Source organism: Pelophylax lessonae (assembly GCF_965119305.1).
Source record: "Pelophylax lessonae genome assembly, chromosome: 4".
Taxonomy (NCBI): domain Eukaryota; kingdom Metazoa; phylum Chordata; class Amphibia; order Anura; family Ranidae; genus Pelophylax; species Pelophylax lessonae.
The window spans coordinates 673,253,318-673,275,301 of record NC_138771.1 but is presented as its reverse complement, the minus strand read 5'-3'; the positions used below and the strand labels follow the sequence as shown (position 1 = coordinate 673,275,301).

The following is a 21,984-nucleotide window of genomic DNA, read 5'->3' as shown; positions in this document are numbered from 1 at the left end:
AAAGGCATTTTATGTCCATTCAATGTCTAATTTTTGGGGCCTTTCATGGCCGACAAATATTTATCCTGTCAATGCCTAATGTACCTCCAGCCACAGAATACAACGTTCTTAGCTTTCAGGTGAATGCATGTGGACTAATTTTTGGGGCCTGGAATGGGCGACACTTACTTCTGTATCCTGTGAATGCCTAATGTACCTTCAGCCACAGAATACAACATTCTTAGCTGTCAGGTAAATGCATGTGGGCTAATTTTTGGGGCCTGGAATGGGCAACACTTACTTCTGTATCCTGTGAATGCCTAATGTACCTTCAGCCACAGAATACAACATTCTTAGCTGTCAGGTAAATGCATGTGGGCTAATTTTTTGGGGCCTGTAATGGCCGGGCGACACTTACTTCTGTATACTGTGAATGCCTAATGTACCTTCAGCCACAGAATACAACGTTCTTTGCTGTCAGGTTAACGCATGTGGGCTAATTTTTGGGGCCTGGAATGGGCAACACTTCTGTATCCTGTGAATGCCTAATATACCTTCAGCCACAGAATACTACGTTCTTTGCTGTCAGGTAAATGCATGTGGGTTAATTTTTGGGGCCTGTAATGGCCGGGCGACACTTACTTCTTTATCCTGTGAATGCCTAATTTTTCAGACTGGAAATGAAAATCAATAGGTCTGTAAAGGTTCCGCAAATTGTGGAATGGATGCGGACCCATTTTACAGATGTTTGAATGGACCCTATATGTATTTGACATGTACTTACCGGCTGCTGTCAGTTCTGGCTGATTTAGAAAAAAAAAAAATGTTATGGCAACTTTTCCAATAGGAATACTTCTGTTATGACATTGTCTATGTTGTGGGACTATTTGTGCACAGCTAGTATATATTTTGTGGCTGCAAATATGACCTGAAGGTTTTTAAAGTTCGCCTCCCATTAAAGTCAATGGGGCCCGCCGCAAACTTGCAGTTCGCGAACATTTGAGAAAGTTTGCGGATAACGTTTGTGAACCACCCCGGCCGATGTTCGTCCATCACTATACAGCAAGTCCTAGAGGGACAATCCTGCATGTGTATATATTTTTCTTTTGTTTTTTCCCCCTATTGGTTGAACTAGATGGACTTGTGTCTTTTTTTTCTGCCAAACTAACTATGTAACTATTTACCACCAAATTAAGTTCAATTTGTCCTGAAAATGCGGTATAATCCACCCGGATTCACAAAGTAGTTGTGCTGATATTTAGAGATGTACTAACACGGGTCTGTCACGATTCGACCACGCCCACGGCGACTAGCTAACCGAGACGCGGTGAATCGTGACTTGGGGACGTATAAGGGATAACAGATTAAAGAAAAAAGAAACTTCCTACTAAGTAATTAGATTGGCTGCAATACTTTCACAGCCTGCACTGCCTTCGGTCACCACTAGAGGGAGACTCCACTCCAATCCAGCTGGCTGACCACACACAGGCAGATACAAATCTTACATACAATCTGGTGCACTCTAATGGTGGGGGAGCAGTCTAGCAATTACCACACACTACTAGGATTCCTCCAGCTATCCTACAAGCCAGAACCCCTGTGCTAATCACTCTTCTCACTGTCCCCACACCCACACACCAAAAACGATAGCCTGCACCACCCAACAGTTTGTCTGCAAACTGGTCTGCCGGGACACCACACACACGCAGATCTCCGTCTGATGTACAATCTGCATGCAATCTGCCAACGCACAGTGCAATTGCATACAGATTGGCACGTAGCGTAGACCGATAATTTAGACACTAAAATGCAAACAAAATATCTCTAGAGGTATGAGTCCTAGCTTAGTACACAGAAGTCACTTATTAATTTTATAATTTAATATCCCGAAAAGTGGGCAGTGCATAAAAAATATATACAAACAAAAGCAGTTACAAAAAATACAAAAGATAAAAAGACACACAATTGGCAATTTGCTATGAAAATAAAAGGGAATAAAACACAGAAATAAACTTTACCTAAGGTTATCTCTTTGGCAGAAGCATGCCGGAAATCGTGCCGGAACTCCTCAGTTCAGAACTGGCTTCAAGGAAGAACCATGTGCAAATCTCAGCTTTCCCAATTTATTGGAATATTGATGTGGGCTGGGCTTTAGCCCTTACCCAATCAGCCAAAAGGGGTTGCTTCATCTCAGCCCACCCAAAGTCCTGTGTTCTGAACTGACCAGAGCCGAACTGGCCCAGAATGGCGCTGACCGCTGGGCCAGGGATAGGAGTTCTGACACCAGCGCATCGGTCTGATTCCGACAGTATCAAACACTGCTTGTCTGCCACAATCAGGCGCCATACAACGGTTTTGTGCAATTCTCCAGGACCCCACCCATGCCACAGACACAAATTTATATGTATTTGTAGCCACATACGTGAGCCACAAGAAGGAATTATTTTCATCTCTCTACCACTAATATTTTAACTTTTATGAGAGATAAAATACATTCCTTTGATCTGATAACAGCAGCAACCGCTCACAGACGGTTCGGAACCTATTGTCACCCCCCTGCGGATTTCTGCAGCCAAAATGACTAGCAGTCTACTCTGAAGCCTCCGGAAGGTGACAATTCTCTTGTTTACTGGCATGGGGGACTTCATTGGCATGTTGGTGTCAACTCTATCCCAGAGACCAGCTGTGTCCTTTCAAATGCTACTAACAGGACATGTGTGTGTAACTGATACTAAATCAATTAACTCAAAATGACACTACATCTACAATTCACTACATATTTCTACAGATCACTTCATATTTCGCTAATGCAAAGCTATTCCATATACGACATTTACGTTACAGGGTCAAAGTTTAAAAATTGTGCTCAGGCATTAACATTTGTTTTACCCTCAGTCCCTAAGGGCTAAAACATCTTTACTGAGAGAGTTTACAGAGTAAAATCAATTTGTTTACAGAGTAAAATCAATTTCTGTATCAAAATTGTGGATGAAGGAAAAGGCTACAGAGTTCAGGAACAATTTAAAAGGGAAGCAGAATAACACCTCTCCAGGATGCTGACAGTCAGTCACCATAACACAATGACATCACTCAACATGCCGAGCAGAGCAATACAATTGCAGCCACTTGCCTATTATACAGAACCTCCATATTTATAGCTGTATTCTGGGGAGACCCTCATGACTGTTGCTCGGGGTTCTGAGCCTTGTGTCCCATGCATCCACCTGAACCTCCAACAGAAAGAGGAGTCGAGGCTCCAGATTCTAGGTGTGTGTCTGTAGACCGTGCATATAGAATTGGGGGCTGTTCTGGTCCCCCCACCATGGTCACATGTCATTGCAATGTGCTGAGATGTTACCAGTAGGGATGATCGAACTTTTGAAAAGTTCGGTTCGACCAGAACACCCAAACTTCCTGAAAGTTCGGGTCCGGATTCCAGAACCCCATTGAAATCAATGGGACCAGAACTTCTGTAATCAAAAGACACCATTTTGAAGCCCTAAAACCCAATAAATGCCCCTAAAAAGTGCCTAGGGTTCTGGGTCATGCCCCAGGGACTATTAATCACATAAAAAAAAAGTTCTTAAAAATTGTCGTTTTTGATAGCCAATTATTGAAAAAATTATTGAAAAAAAAATTAGATTTCTTTGGATTTAGTGTCTGTTGGGTCTAAAAAGTGTACCTGTGAAGTTTCAGCTCTGTAGCATGTCCAGAACCAGAAAAAAAGATAATTTTTCTTAGAATTTTTAGTAGAGCGGTGATGTGGCTACACTCCTTTTACACCTGGGCGTTTTTGTTGCAGGCGTTTATTGGGCATTTTTTGGGCGTCTTTGGAGGCAGGCATGACATCTGAACTTCTGTGTAGGGGTATATATATACACACACACATATATGTATATATACACATACACACATATAGGTTTTAAAAGGAGCGGAACCCCATCCCTGCAAATTATTTAATTAGCACATGGATAGGGTTCCGCTCCTTTTAAAACCTATATGTGTGTGTGTGTGTATATATACTCCTACACAGAAGTTCAGATGTCATGCCTGACTCCAAAGACGTCCACAAAAAAGCCCAATAAACGCCTCAAACAAAAACGCCCAGGTGTGACAGGAGCGGAGCCACAACCCTGCTTTACTGCAATTCTAAGACAAACTATCTTTTTCTTCTGGCGGTCACCCTGACATGGATGAGTTCGGTCACCCTGCCATAGCAGTCAGAGTCAGTTCACCCTAAACTACATTACGGTCACCCTGACACTTAACACTTTCCCTACAGAAACTAGATTATTGAATCTAACTATAGTGGAAAATTGTACCCTAACTACACTAGATATCCCTTTCCTCACACTAATAATTGCTAAATGACACTTTTGCAGCAGGAGTAACAGAACTGCTTCCACTCTCTTCCACATCCCTGTATTACAGTGCTAAAGATTTGGCGGGGCTATGCTATATACTGGGGGGCGTATTCACTACTTTCACTACTGATTGGCCTCTGGACCCCCTAGTCACTCCAATCACATTCCTAGCATACTCCTGCCCCCTCAATTGGCTTTTCCTGACGTTTCTGGTCCAATCACGGGCTTTTAAAGCCCAGTTCCTGTCCCATTGCATTTTGGGTGGTTCTGGTTGCTGAATTCTGAACTTTTACCGCAAAAAGTTTGGAATTCGGCCAAATTTTAAACAGCCAATGTTCAGGTCGAATCGATGGTCGACCCGAACCGTTCGATCATCTCTAGTTACCAGGCAGACAAAGACACTCCCCATCACCTGCATGGAGAAATAGGAGGTGGAGGGGCTCCAATCTACAGAGGGTTGGTGGGATGATGGTGTCTGGGAGGATCTGCTACACTAATTACTCTCTTAGTTCTTATTTTATACATTTCCGAGGTTTGTCAGGGATAATCACTTTAATATTCCTATTTCCAGACAAACTGAAGAAGACACATCACAACGGATTATCAGGTTAGTAGGATATCCATGTCTGATATGAAATCTCTTCTGGATGAACATTGTTTTATTGTAGTCTGGATCAGTGGTGGAACTACCAGGGTCCCAAAGGTTGCACTTGAGACCAGGCCCTGTAGGGTGCCCCATGAAAGCAGGAAGGGGAGCCACTGCAGAACATGGACTCAGTTCACACTGCTGTGATCTCAAAGTTGTGCAATTTGCTTGCATTTTCCTTGTGACTTACTTGTGATTTTTTGATATAACATTGTAGCTTATGGCACTCAAATCACACCAAAGTTACAGAAAAAGTATTGCAGGAACCTTTTTCTTTGTTGCTGCGACTTTAGTGACATTTATTAGGAAAGCACCCATTGAAATGAATGTGCTTTGACTTGTCATGCGACTTTGTGTTGCAAGTCACATAAGTCACAGCAGTGTGAACTGGGGCTTATAAAGGGCCCTATGACAGGAACAGGTGGAAAGGGCCATGGCCTCAGATGGAAGAGCCCCAGCTTTGGAGGGAAGGACCCAGGGACTGATGGAAAGGGCCCCAGCAGTCATGGGGTACCCTTCATGGCTTCTTGCACTGGGGCTCTGAAGGTTCTAGGTACTCCTCTGGTCTGGATGATGTGTCCATAGTTTATATGGTTCCACAGCCCTCCTGTATTTCATGGGATATCTTCTTTTAGGGTTCCATTCTTCTGGTTTATGGTTAGAATACAATATTTCCAGCTCTATCCTATAAATACTATTTCATGTGTGTGTGAGGAATAAAATATTCTCCCTTCTCTCATAAAGACATCAGTAAGGAACACAGAGAGTCTATGAAAGAGAAGCACCAGAGGATTTCAGAATATAATTCCCGTACAGGGGAGGCTGTTCATCTACAGAATATATTCACCAAGTTAATGATGATAGACGGACCCCAGAATAAAGAGGGAAAAGAAGAAGAAATAAGGAGTTCAGGCAGAAGAGATGTACAGATCATGGAGAAAAGATCCCCAACCACAATCCAGGCCCTCTTTGACCCTGATAAAGATGGGTTCATCCCTAAGATTGTGGTGTTACAAAGAGCTGCTGGGATTGGAAAAACAATGACCTCCAAGAAGATCATGCTGGACTGGGCCTCTGGGGATCTCTATGAAGACAAGTTTGACTTTGTGTTTTATCTGAGCTGTAGAGAAATCAACACCATCCCTGGAAACATAAGTCTTGTGGGACTTTTCTCCAGAACCTGCAGACTGAGTTCAGATGACCTGGTGTCTATTCTGAAGGATCCTGGAAGTCAGAGAAAACTTCTCACCATAGTTGATGGGTTTGATGAACTGAGGTGGACTCTGGAGGAGAAATCTGAGGTTTGTCCTGACATTTCTATGGAAACCCACAAAGAAATAATTCTCCAAAGCTTGTTCAGGAGACAGATTCTCTCACAATCTTCTCTGATCATCACCACAAGGTCACTGGCCATGGAGAAACTGAACACATTCATCGATGATTATCGCAATGTGGAAATCCAGGGATTTACAAGCGATGATCGAGAGAAATATGTCCATAACTTCTTTGAAAATAAAGAAGATGCAGACAAGGTTCTCAGTATAATAAAGGACAATGACATTCTGTACACCATGTGTGCCGTCCCCATCACATGCTGGATTGTCTGCACTGTAATGAAACAAGAAATAAATAGAGATTTGGCTTTAATTCATACGATGACTTCAATTTACCTTCGCTACCTGGAGATTTTACTGACCCATCACAGTAAGAAGGAGCAGTCTGTACGCAGGAAACAAACCTGTCTGAAGAAGCTGTGTGCTCTGGCCAATCAGGGAGTTCTGAACCAACAAATCTTATTTGAGAAGAAAGATCTAGAAAGACATGGACTTTCTCTGGATGAGGTGGAGTCTGTATTTCTGAATGAGAACATCTTTCATTGGGACGTCCGCACCCAGACCTGCTACAGCTTCATCCACCTGAGTGTACAGGAGTTCCTTGCTGCTCTCTATTATGGGATGGGTGGTGGTTGGTTGAGATTTTTGAAATTGACTTCCCTCCCGAAGATCTGTAAAGGGAAATCCCTATCAGACTTCAGTTCAGATTACTCACATTTAGCATTATCTGTACAATTCCTGTTTGGTCTCCTAAATGAAAATCAGGTGAAGGAATTCTCAGAGAGCACAGGAATCCCCATCTCACTCCGAGCCAGACCTGCAATCATAGAATGGGCCAAGAAGGACATCAATGAGTTTATCCGTACTCAGACCATCTTCTATCTGTATGAGACTCAGGATGAGGACTTCATTAGGAGAGTCATGTCTGGTCGTACAAATTTGAATCTGTCCGGCTCAGGTACAGGTCCCTTGTGGATGAACAGGAATTATTCCAAGCAGCTGAGCTATTGCTTGAAGACTTTGAAGAGAGAAAGTTTTCAGTCTTTAAATTTTTCATCTATCACAGTGGGTCCAGAGTGCCAGAAAATTCTATCTCCATTCCTACACAGGAATCAGAGGGTCAGGTAAGTGAGTGTGAGGATCTCCTAACTGAGCTCAGAGAATGGTCAGGAACCTGCATACAGTATAACGGTGATTATCAGACATGTTCTCCATCTACCACACTTGTTAGAAGTCCTGGGAACTCACGCTTTCCTCAGCCCTAAGCCCTGGTTCACACTAGAGCAAATTTCCAGGGACCTGCGACATTCTGGTGACATGTAAAGTCGTAGGTCAGGTGAAAATTAGATTTTATTGGGTGTTGTCTTAATTGAGTCACTACAACAAAATAAAATACTTCCTGCACTACTTTTGGCGATTCTTGTGCGGCACGACTCCCATAGACTTCAATGTAAAATCGCCAGAAAGTCGTACATTTGTCTGAATGTTTGACACTTTGCTGCGACTTCTGAGGCAGTGTTTAACCCTCACCTCTCCTCCCTGGTCATCCTTGCTGCCTAAAATCGTCCTCCCAAGCACATCCCATTCCCACCTGAGCGCAGCGGAAACGCACATTCCCACCTCCATTTTCTGTGTATTTTCAGGTGTAAGCACACATTGTGTATAGGAAGCCATTCACTAGAATGTTCTGCCCAACATGCGACAAACACCCCAAAGTAGCTCAGAGACCTTTCCAGTCATGGAGTGTCGTGTATTTTGGCAGCAAAACATGCGTCTGCTAACTGCGATTGGGGGGTCATTACCAATTAGCCGGTATTCACATCTGTGTGTTTCTAAGTCTAAAAAATGCACAGCAACGCACGCCACACTTGTGCAGATGTAAATGAATGGTAACACAAGTGCAATGCGCCTTGCTGTGCGTTTTTGAAACCTATAGCAAAGTGCATGTTTTCTTGCAGTCTGCCGTGCATTAAAAATGTGCAGATGTAAATGAATAATAACACAAGTGTGACGCACATTGCTGCATATTTATACCTGCAAGAAAACGCATGCTTAGCTGTGCATTTCACAACGCACATTGCACTTGCGATACCATTCGCTCACATCTGCACGTTTCTGAATGCACGGCAACCTATAAGAAAACGCATACTTTGCCACACGTTTTGGAAACATGCGTCGTGCTTGCCTTGCCATTTTCTCACTGCGAACGTGATGCACGGTTGCATTTCTGAAACATGCGACAAAGCAGACAATTTCTGTGCAGTTGATGTGCATTCAGAATCATGCAGATGTAATTGCAGCCTGATTGGTAATGACACCCAATCACGGTTAGCAGACGCATGTTTGGCCATGTGACAAAACACGCTATAAACACAGATCCATCAAAGTCACATAGGAATGCTTCTCAGTAAAGTCACTTTGAAGTCGCACCTGGTCACCGGGAAGTTGTAGAGCAAAGTCAAGCTGGAAGTGGCTGCGACTTTCATGTTGTGCTGTGTGAACCAGAGCTAAATGGTGGTTCCCACATATCACCTTCTACACAACTTCTGGTAACATCGCATCATTTACATCGTATTACCCTTTCACTGACACCCAATTATACCATTTATCACACAGAACATTTGGAGGGAAAGCTTCGTGTTCAGAGATCCAGGGGAGGAGAATAATGCCAGGGGTGTGACATCATCATCCCAACATTGGAGGGACCAATTGTCTGCAGAAGTGGGTGGAGATGGGAATGTCTGGACTGCATTTCATATCTGGAACCAAAGTGGGGTTCCAGGATTTTCCAGAAACTGATGATGAATGGAAACCCCTGTGTAGGAAGGCCGGAGACCCCGTATACATATCAGGGGCCTCCTTTAAGTTTTGTCTGGAGTGTGACTTCAAAGACCACTCATAGCCACCAATGAGAAGTCCTCATCAGGTCCAGTATGAGACTGTAGAGCCAGAGGGAAGGCAGCCATGTGGGAGGGAAATGTTGGGTGTTACATTGTTATTCTTGGTGTCAGAGGTCATCCATTCTTGGTGGTAATTATTATCTCATTATTGGCTTGTAGGTTTTATACATGTACTATTTCCAGTAAAGATTGTCTGGGAGACGAAGAAGAGTCCTCCTCAGGATATAGAGGGAAGGTTGATACTCTTTCCTTTCTGAAGAACCCAGAGAGTAAAATTCAGGAATTGTGGTAAGAGAAATGTGTGATCCTGCAGTGATGGGGAAATGTGACGTCTTGTGATTGTTCCCGTCTCTCAGTGTTTCCTTCTATCTCTGGGTGTCCTCCATCCTCACCCATCCCCCATCACCTCTCCTCTTCTCATGTCTTCTCCTCTCTGAGGGAATCTTTCTCTGGGTGTCCTCCATCCTCCCCCATCTTCCATCATCTCTCCTCTTCTCATGTCTTCTCCTCTCTGAGGGAATCTATCTCTGGGTGTCCTCCATCCTCACCCATCCCCCATCACCTCTCCTCTTCTCATGTCTTCTCCTCTCTGAGGGAATCTTTCTCTGGGTGTCCTCCATCCTCACCCATCCCCCATCACCTCTCCTCTTCTCATGTCTTCTCCTCTCTGAGGGAATCTATCTCTGGGTGTCCTCCATCCTCACCCATCCCCCATCACCTCTCCTCTTCTCATGTCTTCTCCTCTCTGAGGGAATCTTTCTCTGGGTGTCCTCCATCCTCACCCATCTTCCATCACCTCTCCTCTTCTCATGTCTTCTCCTCTCTGAGGGAATCTTTCTCTGGGTGTCCTCCATCCTCACCCATCTTCCATCACCTCTCCTCTTCTCATGTCTTCTCCTCTCTGAGGGAATCTTTCTCTGGGTGTCCTCCATCCTCCCCCATCTTCCATCATCTCTCCTCTTCTCATGTCTTCTCCTCTCTGAGGGAATCTTTCTCTGGGTGTCCTCCATCCTCACCCATCCCCCATCACCTCTCCTCTTCTCATGTCTTCTCCTCTCTGAGGGAATCTATCTCTGGGTGTCCTCCATCCTCACCCATCCCCCATCACCTCTCCTCTTCTCATGTCTTCTCCTCTCTGAGGGAATCTATCTCTGGGTGTCCTCCATCCTCCCCCATCTTCCATCATCTCTCCTCTTCTCATGTCTTCTCCTCTCTGAGGGAATCTATCTCTGGGTGTCCTCCATCCTCACCCATCCCCCATCACCTCTCCTCTTCTCATGTCTTCTCCTCTCTGAGGGAATCTTTCTCTGGGTGTCCTCCATCCTCACCCATCCCCCATCACCTCTCCTCTTCTCATGTCTTCTCCTCTCTGAGGGAATCTATCTCTGGGTGTCCTCCATCCTCCCCCATCTTCCATCATCTCTCCTCTTCTCATGTCTTCTCCTCTCTGAGGGAATCTTTCTCTGGGTGTCCTCCATCCTCACCCATCTTCCATCACCTCTCCTCATGTCTTCTCCTCTCTGAGGGAATCTATCTCTGGGTGTCCTCCATCCTCACCCATCCCCCATCACCTCTCCTCTTCTCATGTCTTCTCCTCTCTGAGGGAATCTTTCTCTGGGTGTCCTCCATCCTCACCCATCCCCCATCACCTCTCCTCTTCTCAGGTCTTCTCCTCTCTGAGGGAATCTTTCTCTGGGTGTCCTCCATCCTCACCCATCCCCCATCACCTCTCCTCTTCTCATGTCTTCTCCTCTCTGAGGGAATCTTTCTCTGGGTGTCCTCCATCCTCACCCATCATCCATCACCTCTCCTCTTCTCATGTCTTCTCTTCTCTGAGGGAATCTATCTCTGGGTGTCCTCCATCCTCACCCATCCCCCATCACCTCTCCTCTTCTCAGGTCTTCTCCTCTCTGAGGGAATCTTTCTCTTTGTAATCTCATCCATGGGATTTGGGGTTCCCCTTATAGTAGAAGAGTGACCAGGCTATGTAGATATGGAATGACATCCATATTCCTAACAAGCAGGAAATAGGATGGAATGGAAACCCTTAGGGCTCGCTCACACGTCTGATGATTATGAAGAAGGAAGCAATGCTCAGTAACACTTCTATGACATTTATCATGTGTCTTCATTGTGTTTATGAAGCTCTGAAAACACTACAAGAAAACTTTTAGGTTTAGGGAGTCTCACTTCTAGCGCTGCAAAGTTATCTTTATATCTACTATGTAAGGGAGGTGTCACTGCACATCACCAATCATAAGTGGCCGACCACAAAGTAGGTTTTTTGTACATAGTTTGCGAATGTTTGGGTGGTCTCACTCATCATGCTGCAATATTCAACACTTTAAATATATCTTACTTATATTGTTTTTTATAACATTGTAATATTCCTGTATAATTGTGCTGAAACACATTCTGATTGTTAAAAAATTTGAAAAAAATTATATTTTTTTAGGTTTAGGGAGTCTCCCTTCTAGTGCTGCACAGTTATCTTTCTTTCTATTTGGTGTTGGATTTTGTAGATGAATCCTTCTGTGATCAGCTGATTAGTATATATAATTGTAAGACGTTTTGGCTGTGCAGTGACACATTTCCTGCCTGGCTCTGTCAGTATTTCCGGCTGGTTGATGATTTTGCCGGCACACAGAAGCTGTTGGAGTTACCACACGGCTGTTCTGTACAACCAGAAGTGACTGGAGCTGCTCTGTCCTACTTCTCTATGATTTCCCAGTGCATTCTGGGATATCGGAGCCTCTGCTCTCTGTCCTCCAATGCCCAGCGGTTATTGGGAATCACCATGAAATGAATGGAGGCGGCTGACAAGTGTGGATGCCTCATGACAGCGACATGCTGCTTAATCTTTTACACAACGCTACCGCTCCTGTGTGACCAGCACTGTGTACCGCCATTGTAATATTCATGGCAGGCATGGAAGGGCGGTTATACAGCTTTAGAAATGCTGAATGAATGCCACATAATCGCATGGTACTGACACACATGTGAATGAGACCTCACTGACCTCTGTAGCTACAGCCACCAGGGATCAATTCATCCTCAATTTTCACAGAATATCCAGTGAGACTCCTCAGGTGGGTTTCATCAATCGGCTCCCTCCTCTCCTCTCACTCCTCTGAGTCATTCAGTTATGAAGGGAAATTACAGCTTGAGTTACTGAGCTCTGGAAATAACAATGGATTGTACAGTGATCCAGGAAGGACAGACTGGTAAACATGTGGAAAAGAGATTTCAGCTCCACCTGCTGGCTGGAAATGAAAATGCTAAATTATTTATATACAATATTTTATATTTACAAATCTATGAATGGAATGTTTTGTCCTGACCATAATAAAGACAGAAAACACAATACATTCCTCTGAAGGCAAAGACATCAGACAGTTCTCACTTCTGTACAAAAGTCCGTCCCATAACCAATACAACTCATACTCCAGAAATATCATCTGTCATTGTCTCACTTCTGCAAGATAGGAGTTATAAATCCTGGAAAGTTACCCATCCCCCATCACTAGAAGAAATGATGAACATCCCCAACTCCCATCCCCTTTATGAGTCCTTGTCTGCCATAAAAAGTCCCAAGACTTCCTCTGTCCTGGCTCTGGGCAGTGAATGCCTATCTCCCCCTCTCTGCTCCTGGTGGGGGTTCTGTTCAGGTATGAAGTTCGTATCCTATGGACATAAACCCCCTCCGGAGTCCCTCCACAACCACATATTATACTATGTAGAGCTGGGCAGTCAGCTTCATCTTATTGTATTTTGTTCGTTATCCACAATGAAATGTTTGTAATGAGAAGTCATCATCACGGTCAGCATCCAAAATACAAATCCCAATTTATTTTCACATATGGCTAAAAATCATCCCAACAGAGAAGCCGACGCGTTTCAGACATTCAGGCCTTAGCCATAGCTGTCTGTTAGGTTCAACAACACCCCATTAAATGCCCCTCAACCTCACACAGCCATGGGCGGGGTTACATATAACCTGAATTAATAAGCAGATCTATGTCCATGTAATGAGATGGAAATTGAGCACCCAATGAAATGAGAGATGACATGAATAGAATACAGGATTACACAAATACAGGATTACACAAATCATTCCCATCAATAACAATCACACATCAAATCCCAACTTACAAGTCATGTGATGTGGAGATTCCCATCCCAGCGATGGTTGAGGCCGAGATCCACCACTCCTCCGTCTCTAATAGTTTTCAGTGTGAATCACCGCCTCTATCAGATGAAATGACCCTTTCTATACCACAAAAAGAAAAGGGGGTCCTATATCTCCATGGACACCTCTGAAGGGTCTGGAAACATCAGACAATTGTTTGGATCTCACCAACCTGGATGTGTAAAGGTTGGGTGGTCCATCCCACGTATTGGAGAGAACACGCCTTGTATTCTATAAAATACACTACATGATATGACTGCTGAGGCGCATAGGTCCAGAAACAATGTCACCATAATAACCAACCCCCCTCCCCATACAAAACCACACTTACAATGATTAAGTTGGAAAGGGCAAGGCCACAGCTTTTATTTAGTTTCCAATACCAAACAAGTACACGTTTAGACCAGTGCCGGTCACAGTTGTACTGGGAGCACTCTTAGTCATTAACAACTTAAATTCCAATAAGGGGAAAGGGGGAGGGTCTGTCCTTACCATCAGTGAAGGACAAACAGCCTACCCCCAATTTACAAACAAGGGCATAAGCCATTACCATAACTTTAACTGCTGGCAAGGTCAAAAACTGCCACTAAAGCTGTGACAGACCGACTGAAAAAAACAGGGCGGGGGCGGGGTGTCAGCTTTTCAACCACGTTTCTTTTTAAAAGACCCAGAATTCCCTGGGAAGGTATTCTTAACTGAGCTCAGGCCCAACCCCATACCCAAGAATCCGTCCAATCCTTTTGTCTCATATAGACTCCTGCTTAATCCAAGCCCCTGGCCATGCCCCCATCAGTCAAGGCTCTCTTTCCCTAAAGGGATCAAGAGGCCTTCATGGGTTGTAGGGCATATATTGTCTGATTGGAGACTTTTCCCGGAGACTTTAGATGTCATCTCCTGACTGACATTCTGTCCCTTCCACTATCTGCAGATTATCAGAGATGGAATAGTGGGGAGACAATAGAGATCCTAAAGTGGGGGCTTTTCTCCTTGGCAGCCCTTGTGTAGAATATCAGATGATTGTTTGTCAGAATAGAGAACAGGTGAGTTCTTCTTCATAATTATCCCCATTTCCTGCTCTTCCTCTGAAGAACTGATTACACAAGTCACTCGTGTCTGGACTATGCTTCTGTTTAGATACATTGTGTTTCTTATCACTTCATAATCTGTTCCTTGTCCTATCAGAGGAGTTATTCCTCCCCCTGTGTATTGCCCCCTGTGGGGAGTCTTCTCTTTACTCCTTCCTGTATAGTTACACACTCAGAATTAAAGTGCTTGTAAACCTCGGAAATTAAAACTGAACAAAGTATATCCTTCTATAGTGTGTACTGACGTAAATTTCACAATACGGGGTGTGCTTCTTATCTGCTCTCTCTTTACTCTGCTATCTGCATTAGTTACTTGTGACAGTCTATGCCGACACCACAGAATCCTGAAGAAGCCCCCCCCAGTCTCAGCTGTGCATGTTTTCCTATCATACCATATAGAGGGGCTGTCATGGTTCACATGCTTTGTGATATGCCTCTAAATGTGATATTTATTCTCCTGCCCCTGGTTCCTCCCCTTTCCTTAGCTCAGTTTATCCTGTATAGATAGCTCCATCCCTTTGTTCATTTTTCCCAGTAATGCATCTCAGCCTCATGTCTCATGGAGTGGATCACATTATGATTTTTTGACCTATTCAATGTTCATTGTTGTAAGAGCCTCATAGTTTATGCATTCAACTTTACAAGATCTTCAAGGTGTCGTCCAGATCGAGTCACTGTCTGCTAATACAGCTAAGATTGTGGGTTATCACTATCTCATCACAACTGTAAGTTACAAAGATCACACTTTTAATGCTTTGATTGGAGAGGCAGAACAGTCAAAAGATCATTAGAAAGATCAGTGAAATGTCTTTCATAGGATCCTTGCTAGCTCTGGATACACAAAGAGATGTTATATGGACCCTAGAAATAGCAGCTAACAGACAGTGCAGCCATTACTACAAAAGCCTGTATGTGCCTGCAAGCAAATCTCAGCATAGCACCCATCAGTGTCAGGACAAGATTACTGCTGTGAATGTTCATACAACCGTGCCATACACACAGATTATACACTGCCTCTGTATGCATTAGCACATGCTTTTCCTCTGTGAAATCTTAAGAAAGTCAAAGTAAACCTTTCTACAACCTGAGCTCAGACACAGCAATTCATACATTTCTCTGCTGCTGGAAGGACTTTACTATTACCCTTTCCTTGTTTTCACAATGTTTCAGCAAAGCAATGTACAATCTGGGGAAACAAATGCACAACCAGATTTAGAACTCCTTCCAGATCAGGAATTAAACCCTGAACCAAACAAAAGAGAAAAAACGCTTAACAAAACCAACCTGGGAAGTGCAAGAGAATCTTAAAGCTGACTGGAAGAACTGCTGTCTAATATCAATGATTTATGGTCTAATAGTGGTAAATGCATGTCTGCTCTCCCCCAACAATCTCATGAGCCATTACAACTAGAGGGCGCTATCAATCAATTGAATGTTACTTATGAGAGTTATAAAAGACTGTGTGTTATATATACTGATCTCTTAAAGCAGTACAAAACTCAAGGGTCATTGGAAGAATTAAAGGGATTTGAGGAGCTCAATCTTGAAAGAGACAATTTAGTGGTGCAAACAAAGGCAGAAGTGAGAATAACAGCTCCATGAATCCAGATCTCATCACTCTGAATCTACTAGACGCTCCACAAGATCTTCCAAATCCCTACAATCAAGATCTTCTACACTCAGTCAGCAACTCATAAAATCCTGTGCAGATGCTGAAGCTTCTAAAATTCAGGCAGCTTTCACCCAAAAGAAAGCAGAGGAGGAAGCTGAAGCTGCACACCAGAAAGCAGAGAAGGAAGCTGAAGCTGCACGCCAGAAAGCAGAAATGGAAGCTGAAGCTGCACGCCAGAAAGCAGAGGAGGAAGCTGAAGCTGCACGCCAGAAGGCAGAGGAGGAAGCTGAAGCTGCACGCCAGAAAGCAGGGGAGGAAGCTGAAGCCACTCGCCAGAAAGCAGAGAAGGAAGCTGAAGCTGCATGCCAGAAAGCAGAGGAGGAAGCTGAAGCTGCACGCCTGGAAGCAGAAATGGAAGCTGAAGCTGCACGCCAGAAAGCAGAGGAGGAAGCTGAAGCTGCACGCCAGAAAGCAGGGGAGGAAGCTGAAGCTGCACGCCAGAAAGCAGGGGAGGAAGCTGAAGCCGCTTGCCAGAAAGCAGAGAAGGAAGCTGAAGCCGCTTGCCAGAAAGCAGAGAAGGAAGCTGAAGCTGCATGCCAGAAAGCAGAGGAGGAAGCTGAAGCTGCACGCCTGGAAGCAGAAATGGAAGCTGAAGCTGCATGCCAGAAAGCAGAGGAGGAAGCTGAAGCTGCACACCAGAAAGCAGGGGAGGAAGCTGAAGCCGCTTGCCAGAAAGCAGAGAAGGAAGCTGAAGCTGCATGCCAGAAAGCAGAGGAGGAAGCTGAAGCTGAACGCCTGGAAGCAGAAATGGAAGCTGAAGCTGCACGCCAGAAAGCAGAGAAGAAAGCTGAGGCAGCACACCAGAAAGAAGAAGAGGAAGCTGAAGCTGAATGCCTGGAAGCAGAAATGGAAGCTGAAGCTGCACGCCAGAAAGAAGAGAAGGAAGCTGAAGCTGAACGCCTGGAAGCAGAAATGGAAGCTGAAGCTGCATGCCAGAAAGAAGAGGAGGAAGCTGAAGCTGCATGCCAGAAAGCAGAAATGGAAGTTTTGGAAAAACAATATGAGCATGCCACAGCCATGGCAAGGTTTAGGGTCTTAGAACAAGCCTCTAGTGAAAGCGAAAGAGACAACAGTTGCAGGCACTCAGTTGTAGCTGATGCCTCAGATTCTTCACATACCTCTCCAGAACATCAACTGTCACAGCAGCCAAAGCACTTAATCAAAGTCTCTTCTCTGCACCCACTGTACCTCAAGACAATCTGCCTTTATATCTTCCAGTACATCAGAGTGCAGCATCTCAGCAATCAGCAGACACTGGTATACATATAACAGACTGTCCACCTTACTTTGGCACTAACCAAGTGCAAAATTCCACAGCTACAAACCAACATGTCAATGAACTTTAGGCCAGTTCCAGCATTGAACGCCTTAGCACCAACATATCTTCCCAAGTCACTCAACGTCAATGCACCAGCCATCACAACTAACTCTGTTCTACTTACAGTCATGCATCCAAAGTCCAAAAACATGGACATGTCACAGTTTGCTAAATACATGAAATAAAAAAAATGCAAAAATGTTTGCGCTAAAGATGTATGCACACCCTTTTGAAAAATCTAAATTCCAAATATGTGCTGAAATATGTATATAAATGTGAGTCCACATATATACATACTGTGTGTGTGTGTGTGTGTGTATGTGTATGTGTGTATATATGCACACAGTGCATTGCAAAAGTATTCGGCCTCCTTGAGCTTTTTGACCTTTTGCCACATTTCGGGCTTCAAACATAAAGATATAAAACTGTAATTTTTTGTGAAGAATCATCAACAAGTGGGAAACAATCATGAAGTGGAACAAAATTTATTGGATATTTCAAACTTTTTTAACAAATAAAAAAACAGAAAAATTGGGCGTGCAAAATTATTCAGCCCCCTTAAGTTAATACTTTGTAGCACCACCTTTTGCTGCGATTACAGCTGTAAGTCGCTTTGGGAATGTCTCTATCAGTTTTGCACATCGAGAGATTGAAATTTTTGCCCATTCCTCCTTGCAAAACAGCTCGAGCTCAGTGAGGTTGGATGGAGAGCGTTTGTGAACAGCAGTTTTCAGTTCTTTCCACAGATTCTCGATTGGATTTAGGTCTGGACTTTGACTTGGCCATTCTAACACCTGGATATGTTTATTTGTGAACTATCCCATTGTAGATTTTGCTTTATGTTTTGGATCATTGTCTTGGTGGAAGACAAATCTCCGTCCCAGTCTCAGGTCTTTTGCACACTCCATCAGGTTTTCTTCCAGAATGGTCCTGTATTTGGCTCCATCCATCTTCCCATCAATTTTACCCATCTTCCCTGTCCCTGCTGAAGAAAAGCAGGCCCAAACCATGATGCTGCCACCACCATGTTTGACAGTGGGGATGGTGTGTTCAGGGTGATGAGCTGTGTTGCTTTTACGCCAAACATAACGTTTTTCATTGTTGCCAAAAAGTTCAATTTTGGTTTCATCTGACCAGAGCACCTTCTTCCACATGTTTGGTGTGGCTTGTGGCAAACTTTAAACAACACTTTTTATGGATATCTTTAAGAAATGGTTTTCTTCTTGCCACTCTTCCGTAAAGGCCAGATTTGTGCAGTATACGACTGATTGTTGTCCTATGGACAGAGTCTCCCACCTCAGCTGTAGATCTCTGCAGTTCATCCAGAGTGATCATGGGCCTCTTGGCTGCATCTCTGATCAGTCTTCTCCTTGTATGAGCTGAAAGTTTAGAGGGACGGCCAGGTCTTCGTGGATTTGCAGTGGTCTGATATTCCTTCCATTTCAATATTCTCGCTTGCACAGTGCTCCTTGGGATGTTTAAAGCTTGGGAAATCTTTTTGTATCCAAATCTGGCTTTAAACTTCTCCACAACAGTATCTCAGGCCTTTCTGGTGTGTTCCTTGATCTTTATGATGCTCTCTGCGCTTTAAACGGACCTCAGAGACTATCACAGTGCAGGTGCATTTATACGGAGACTTGATTACACACAGGTGAACTCTATTTATCATCGGTCATTTAGGTCAACATTGGATCATTCAGAGATCCTCACTGAACTTCTGGAGAGAGTTTGCTGCACTGAAAGTAAAGGGGCAGAATAATTTTGTAAGCCCAATTTTTCAGTTTTTTTATTTGTTAACAAAAAATTACAGTTTTATATCTTTATGTTTGAAGCCTGAAATGTGGCAAAAGGTCGAAAAGTTCAAGGGAGCCGAATACTTTCGCAATGCACTGTATGTGCCGCAACTTAAATTAAACAATAATGAAAATAGTGAAAGAAAACCATGACACTAGTTACGCACAACACCAATGAATAAAATAAAAGCAATTCTCAATAAATCAAATATCGGTGCATCAGTAAACTGTGCCCAGAAAATAAATCCACAATATGAATGTTGGATATGAAATCCAAAAAACTAAATATACTGTGAATAAATGTGAGTCCAAAAAATAACTTCTATAAACGTGATAAACCAAATGATCTTGTGAGATTCCAGTGCTAATAATAAGGTGACACCCAAATTTGATCCACCACCGATGTGCTCCACACCCGTCAAATTAGCAACTCACCCTCATTTGTTGCCTACCACTTTCGTGGATAAGGCACATTTTGCTGTGTGTATTACTGTTGGCTGTGGTGTTCCACCAAGGCAATGCAGACAGCGGTCCTCATATAAACCAGAAGGTTGGGGGATAATCCTTAGCTCCAAACCATGTGGAAAAAACATATAACAGAGGGACCCCACTGGTGCAGTCCCATGAAAACACTTTATTAAATCCATAAAAACAATATATAATGCCCGTACATGTATTTAACTTGCCAAGGGCATATATACATCCAATGAACAAATGAGAGGGATAGGGGAGCTCACCCTAGTCCGGGATGTGGCAGTGTGAAGTACTTGGTATCCACGGAGCCAGATGAATCACCCTGCTCACCTCGATCACTCCTTCAGTCTGCCATGTAGCCACGTTTCTAACGTTTCGTCACTTCCTGACTTTATCAAAGGGGGGTCTTATCCCTTTGAAAAAGTCAGGAAGTGAAGAAACGTTAGGGACGTGGCTACACGACAGACTGAAGAAGTGATCGAGGTGAGCAGGGTGATTTATCTGGCACCATGGATACCATTAAAAAAGAATAGCGCACACATGCAAAAGAAATGACTATCAAATATGGAGACAATCCATAAATAAAAATGGGGATTTAGTCCCACCATATGGCCATATCGTGCTCAAGCCCACCACTGTGTCAAAGTATTCGGTCTGACCAGACTTCTGAGGTTGAGCATCCCATCCCCCACACACACCTGTACTCTATTGGTGTCCACTATCAAGTAGATATAGGAGGAGTCCCCTGTAGTGCATTAGCACATCTTTCCCAGCAAGGAGTGTTGTCTCCAAGGGTAAGAGAGGCTGGATTCACCCCTTTTTTATGGATAGTGTAGGACCCACTGATAATGGGGTACTTTGACGCAGTGGTGGGCTTGAGCACGATATGGCCATATGGTGGGACTAAATCCCCATTTTTATTTATGGATTGTCTCCATATTTGATAGTCATTTCTTTTGCATGGTTGCTCTATTCTTTTTTAATATAAATCTTGCTTGGTCCATAGCTGCACTGGCTTTAGATATACATGTTCAGGGTTTGCTCCCCCAATTTTTTGCCTGTTTACCGTGGATACCATGTACTTCACGCCGCAGCATCCCGGACTAAAGTAAGCTCCGCTATCCCTCTCATTTGTTCATTGGATGTATATATGCGCTTGGCAAGTTAAATACATGTATGGGCATTATATATTGTTTTGTGGATTTAATAAAGTGTTTTCATGGGACTGCACCAGTGGGGTCCCTCTGTTATATGTTTTTTTCCACATGGTTTGGAGCTAAGGATTATCCCCCAACCTTCTGGTTTATATGAGGACCGCTGTCTGCATTGCCTTGGTGGAACACCACAGCCAACAGTAATATACACAGCGAAATTTGCCTTATCCACGAGAGTGGTAGGCAACAAATGAGAGTGAGTTGCTAATTTGACGGGTGTGGAGCACATCGGTGGTGGATCTAATTTGGGTGTCACCTTAATATTAGCACTGGAATCTCACAAGATCATTTGGTTTATCACGTTTATAGAAGTTATTTTTTGGACTCACATTTATTCACAGTATATTTAGTTTTTTGGATTTCATATCCAACATTCATATTGTGGACTTATTTTCTGGGCACAGTTTACTGATGCACCATTATTTGATTTATTAAGAATTGCTAAATACATGCTCCGCAGAGACAGGCTTCACCAAGTTTGATGACAAGTCTGAAAATTACAGAGGCTGGAAATCCACTTTTAAGGCCACAATGAGTGACCTAGACCTCAATGCCACAGAGGAATTAGATCTGCTCATCAGATGGCTAGGTCCCCAGTCTACTGAATGCATCAAGAGGCTCAAAGCAGTTCATTTTGACAACCCTGCTGCAGGCCTTAATGCTGCTTGGGACAGACTTTAATGTACCTTTGGCAGCCCAGAGGCCATTGAAGATGCCTTATTCAAAAGGTTGCAAAGCTTCCCACTGATTTCTTCTAGAGACAATCTAAAGTTTCAAGAACTCAGCGATTGTTCTTTTAGAGCTTCAACTTGCTAGGGTTGACATCAATTTACTTGGTCTCAGTTACCTTGAAACCCTTTGTGGCATCAACCCTATTGTTCTCAAGCTACCATATGGCATTCAAGAAAAATGGGCAATGCTTGGCTCAAAGTATAAGGAAAAACATCAAGTTGCCCTTCTTCTTTTTTCATACTTCTGCGAGTTCATCACAAGAATTGCAGACACTAAGAATGACC

At 43.7% G+C, this 21,984-nt stretch overlaps 3 protein-coding genes across 5 annotated transcripts in view; all 3 read left to right on the top strand.

Annotated features, from left to right (window-relative positions):
- Positions 1–7,553, top strand: part of LOC309553417 (NACHT, LRR and PYD domains-containing protein 3-like) — an 83,080-nt gene extending 75,527 nt beyond the window's left edge. Inside the window, exon 3 of the mRNA XM_082254606.1 lies at positions 5,704–7,553. Within this exon, the coding sequence (XP_082110732.1) occupies positions 5,704–7,451 (1,748 nt within the window). The 3' untranslated portion in view covers positions 7,452–7,553. The remainder of the gene's footprint in view (positions 1–5,703) is intronic.
- Positions 1–21,984, top strand: part of LOC309553410 (phospholipid scramblase 1-like) — an 814,575-nt gene that overhangs the window by 528,066 nt on the left and 264,525 nt on the right. The window lies entirely within an intron of this gene.
- The window catches only part of LOC309553400 (NACHT, LRR and PYD domains-containing protein 3-like), a 1,231,344-nt gene that overhangs the window by 1,132,175 nt on the left and 77,185 nt on the right, over positions 1–21,984 (top strand). The gene's annotated exons all lie outside the window — the stretch shown is intronic.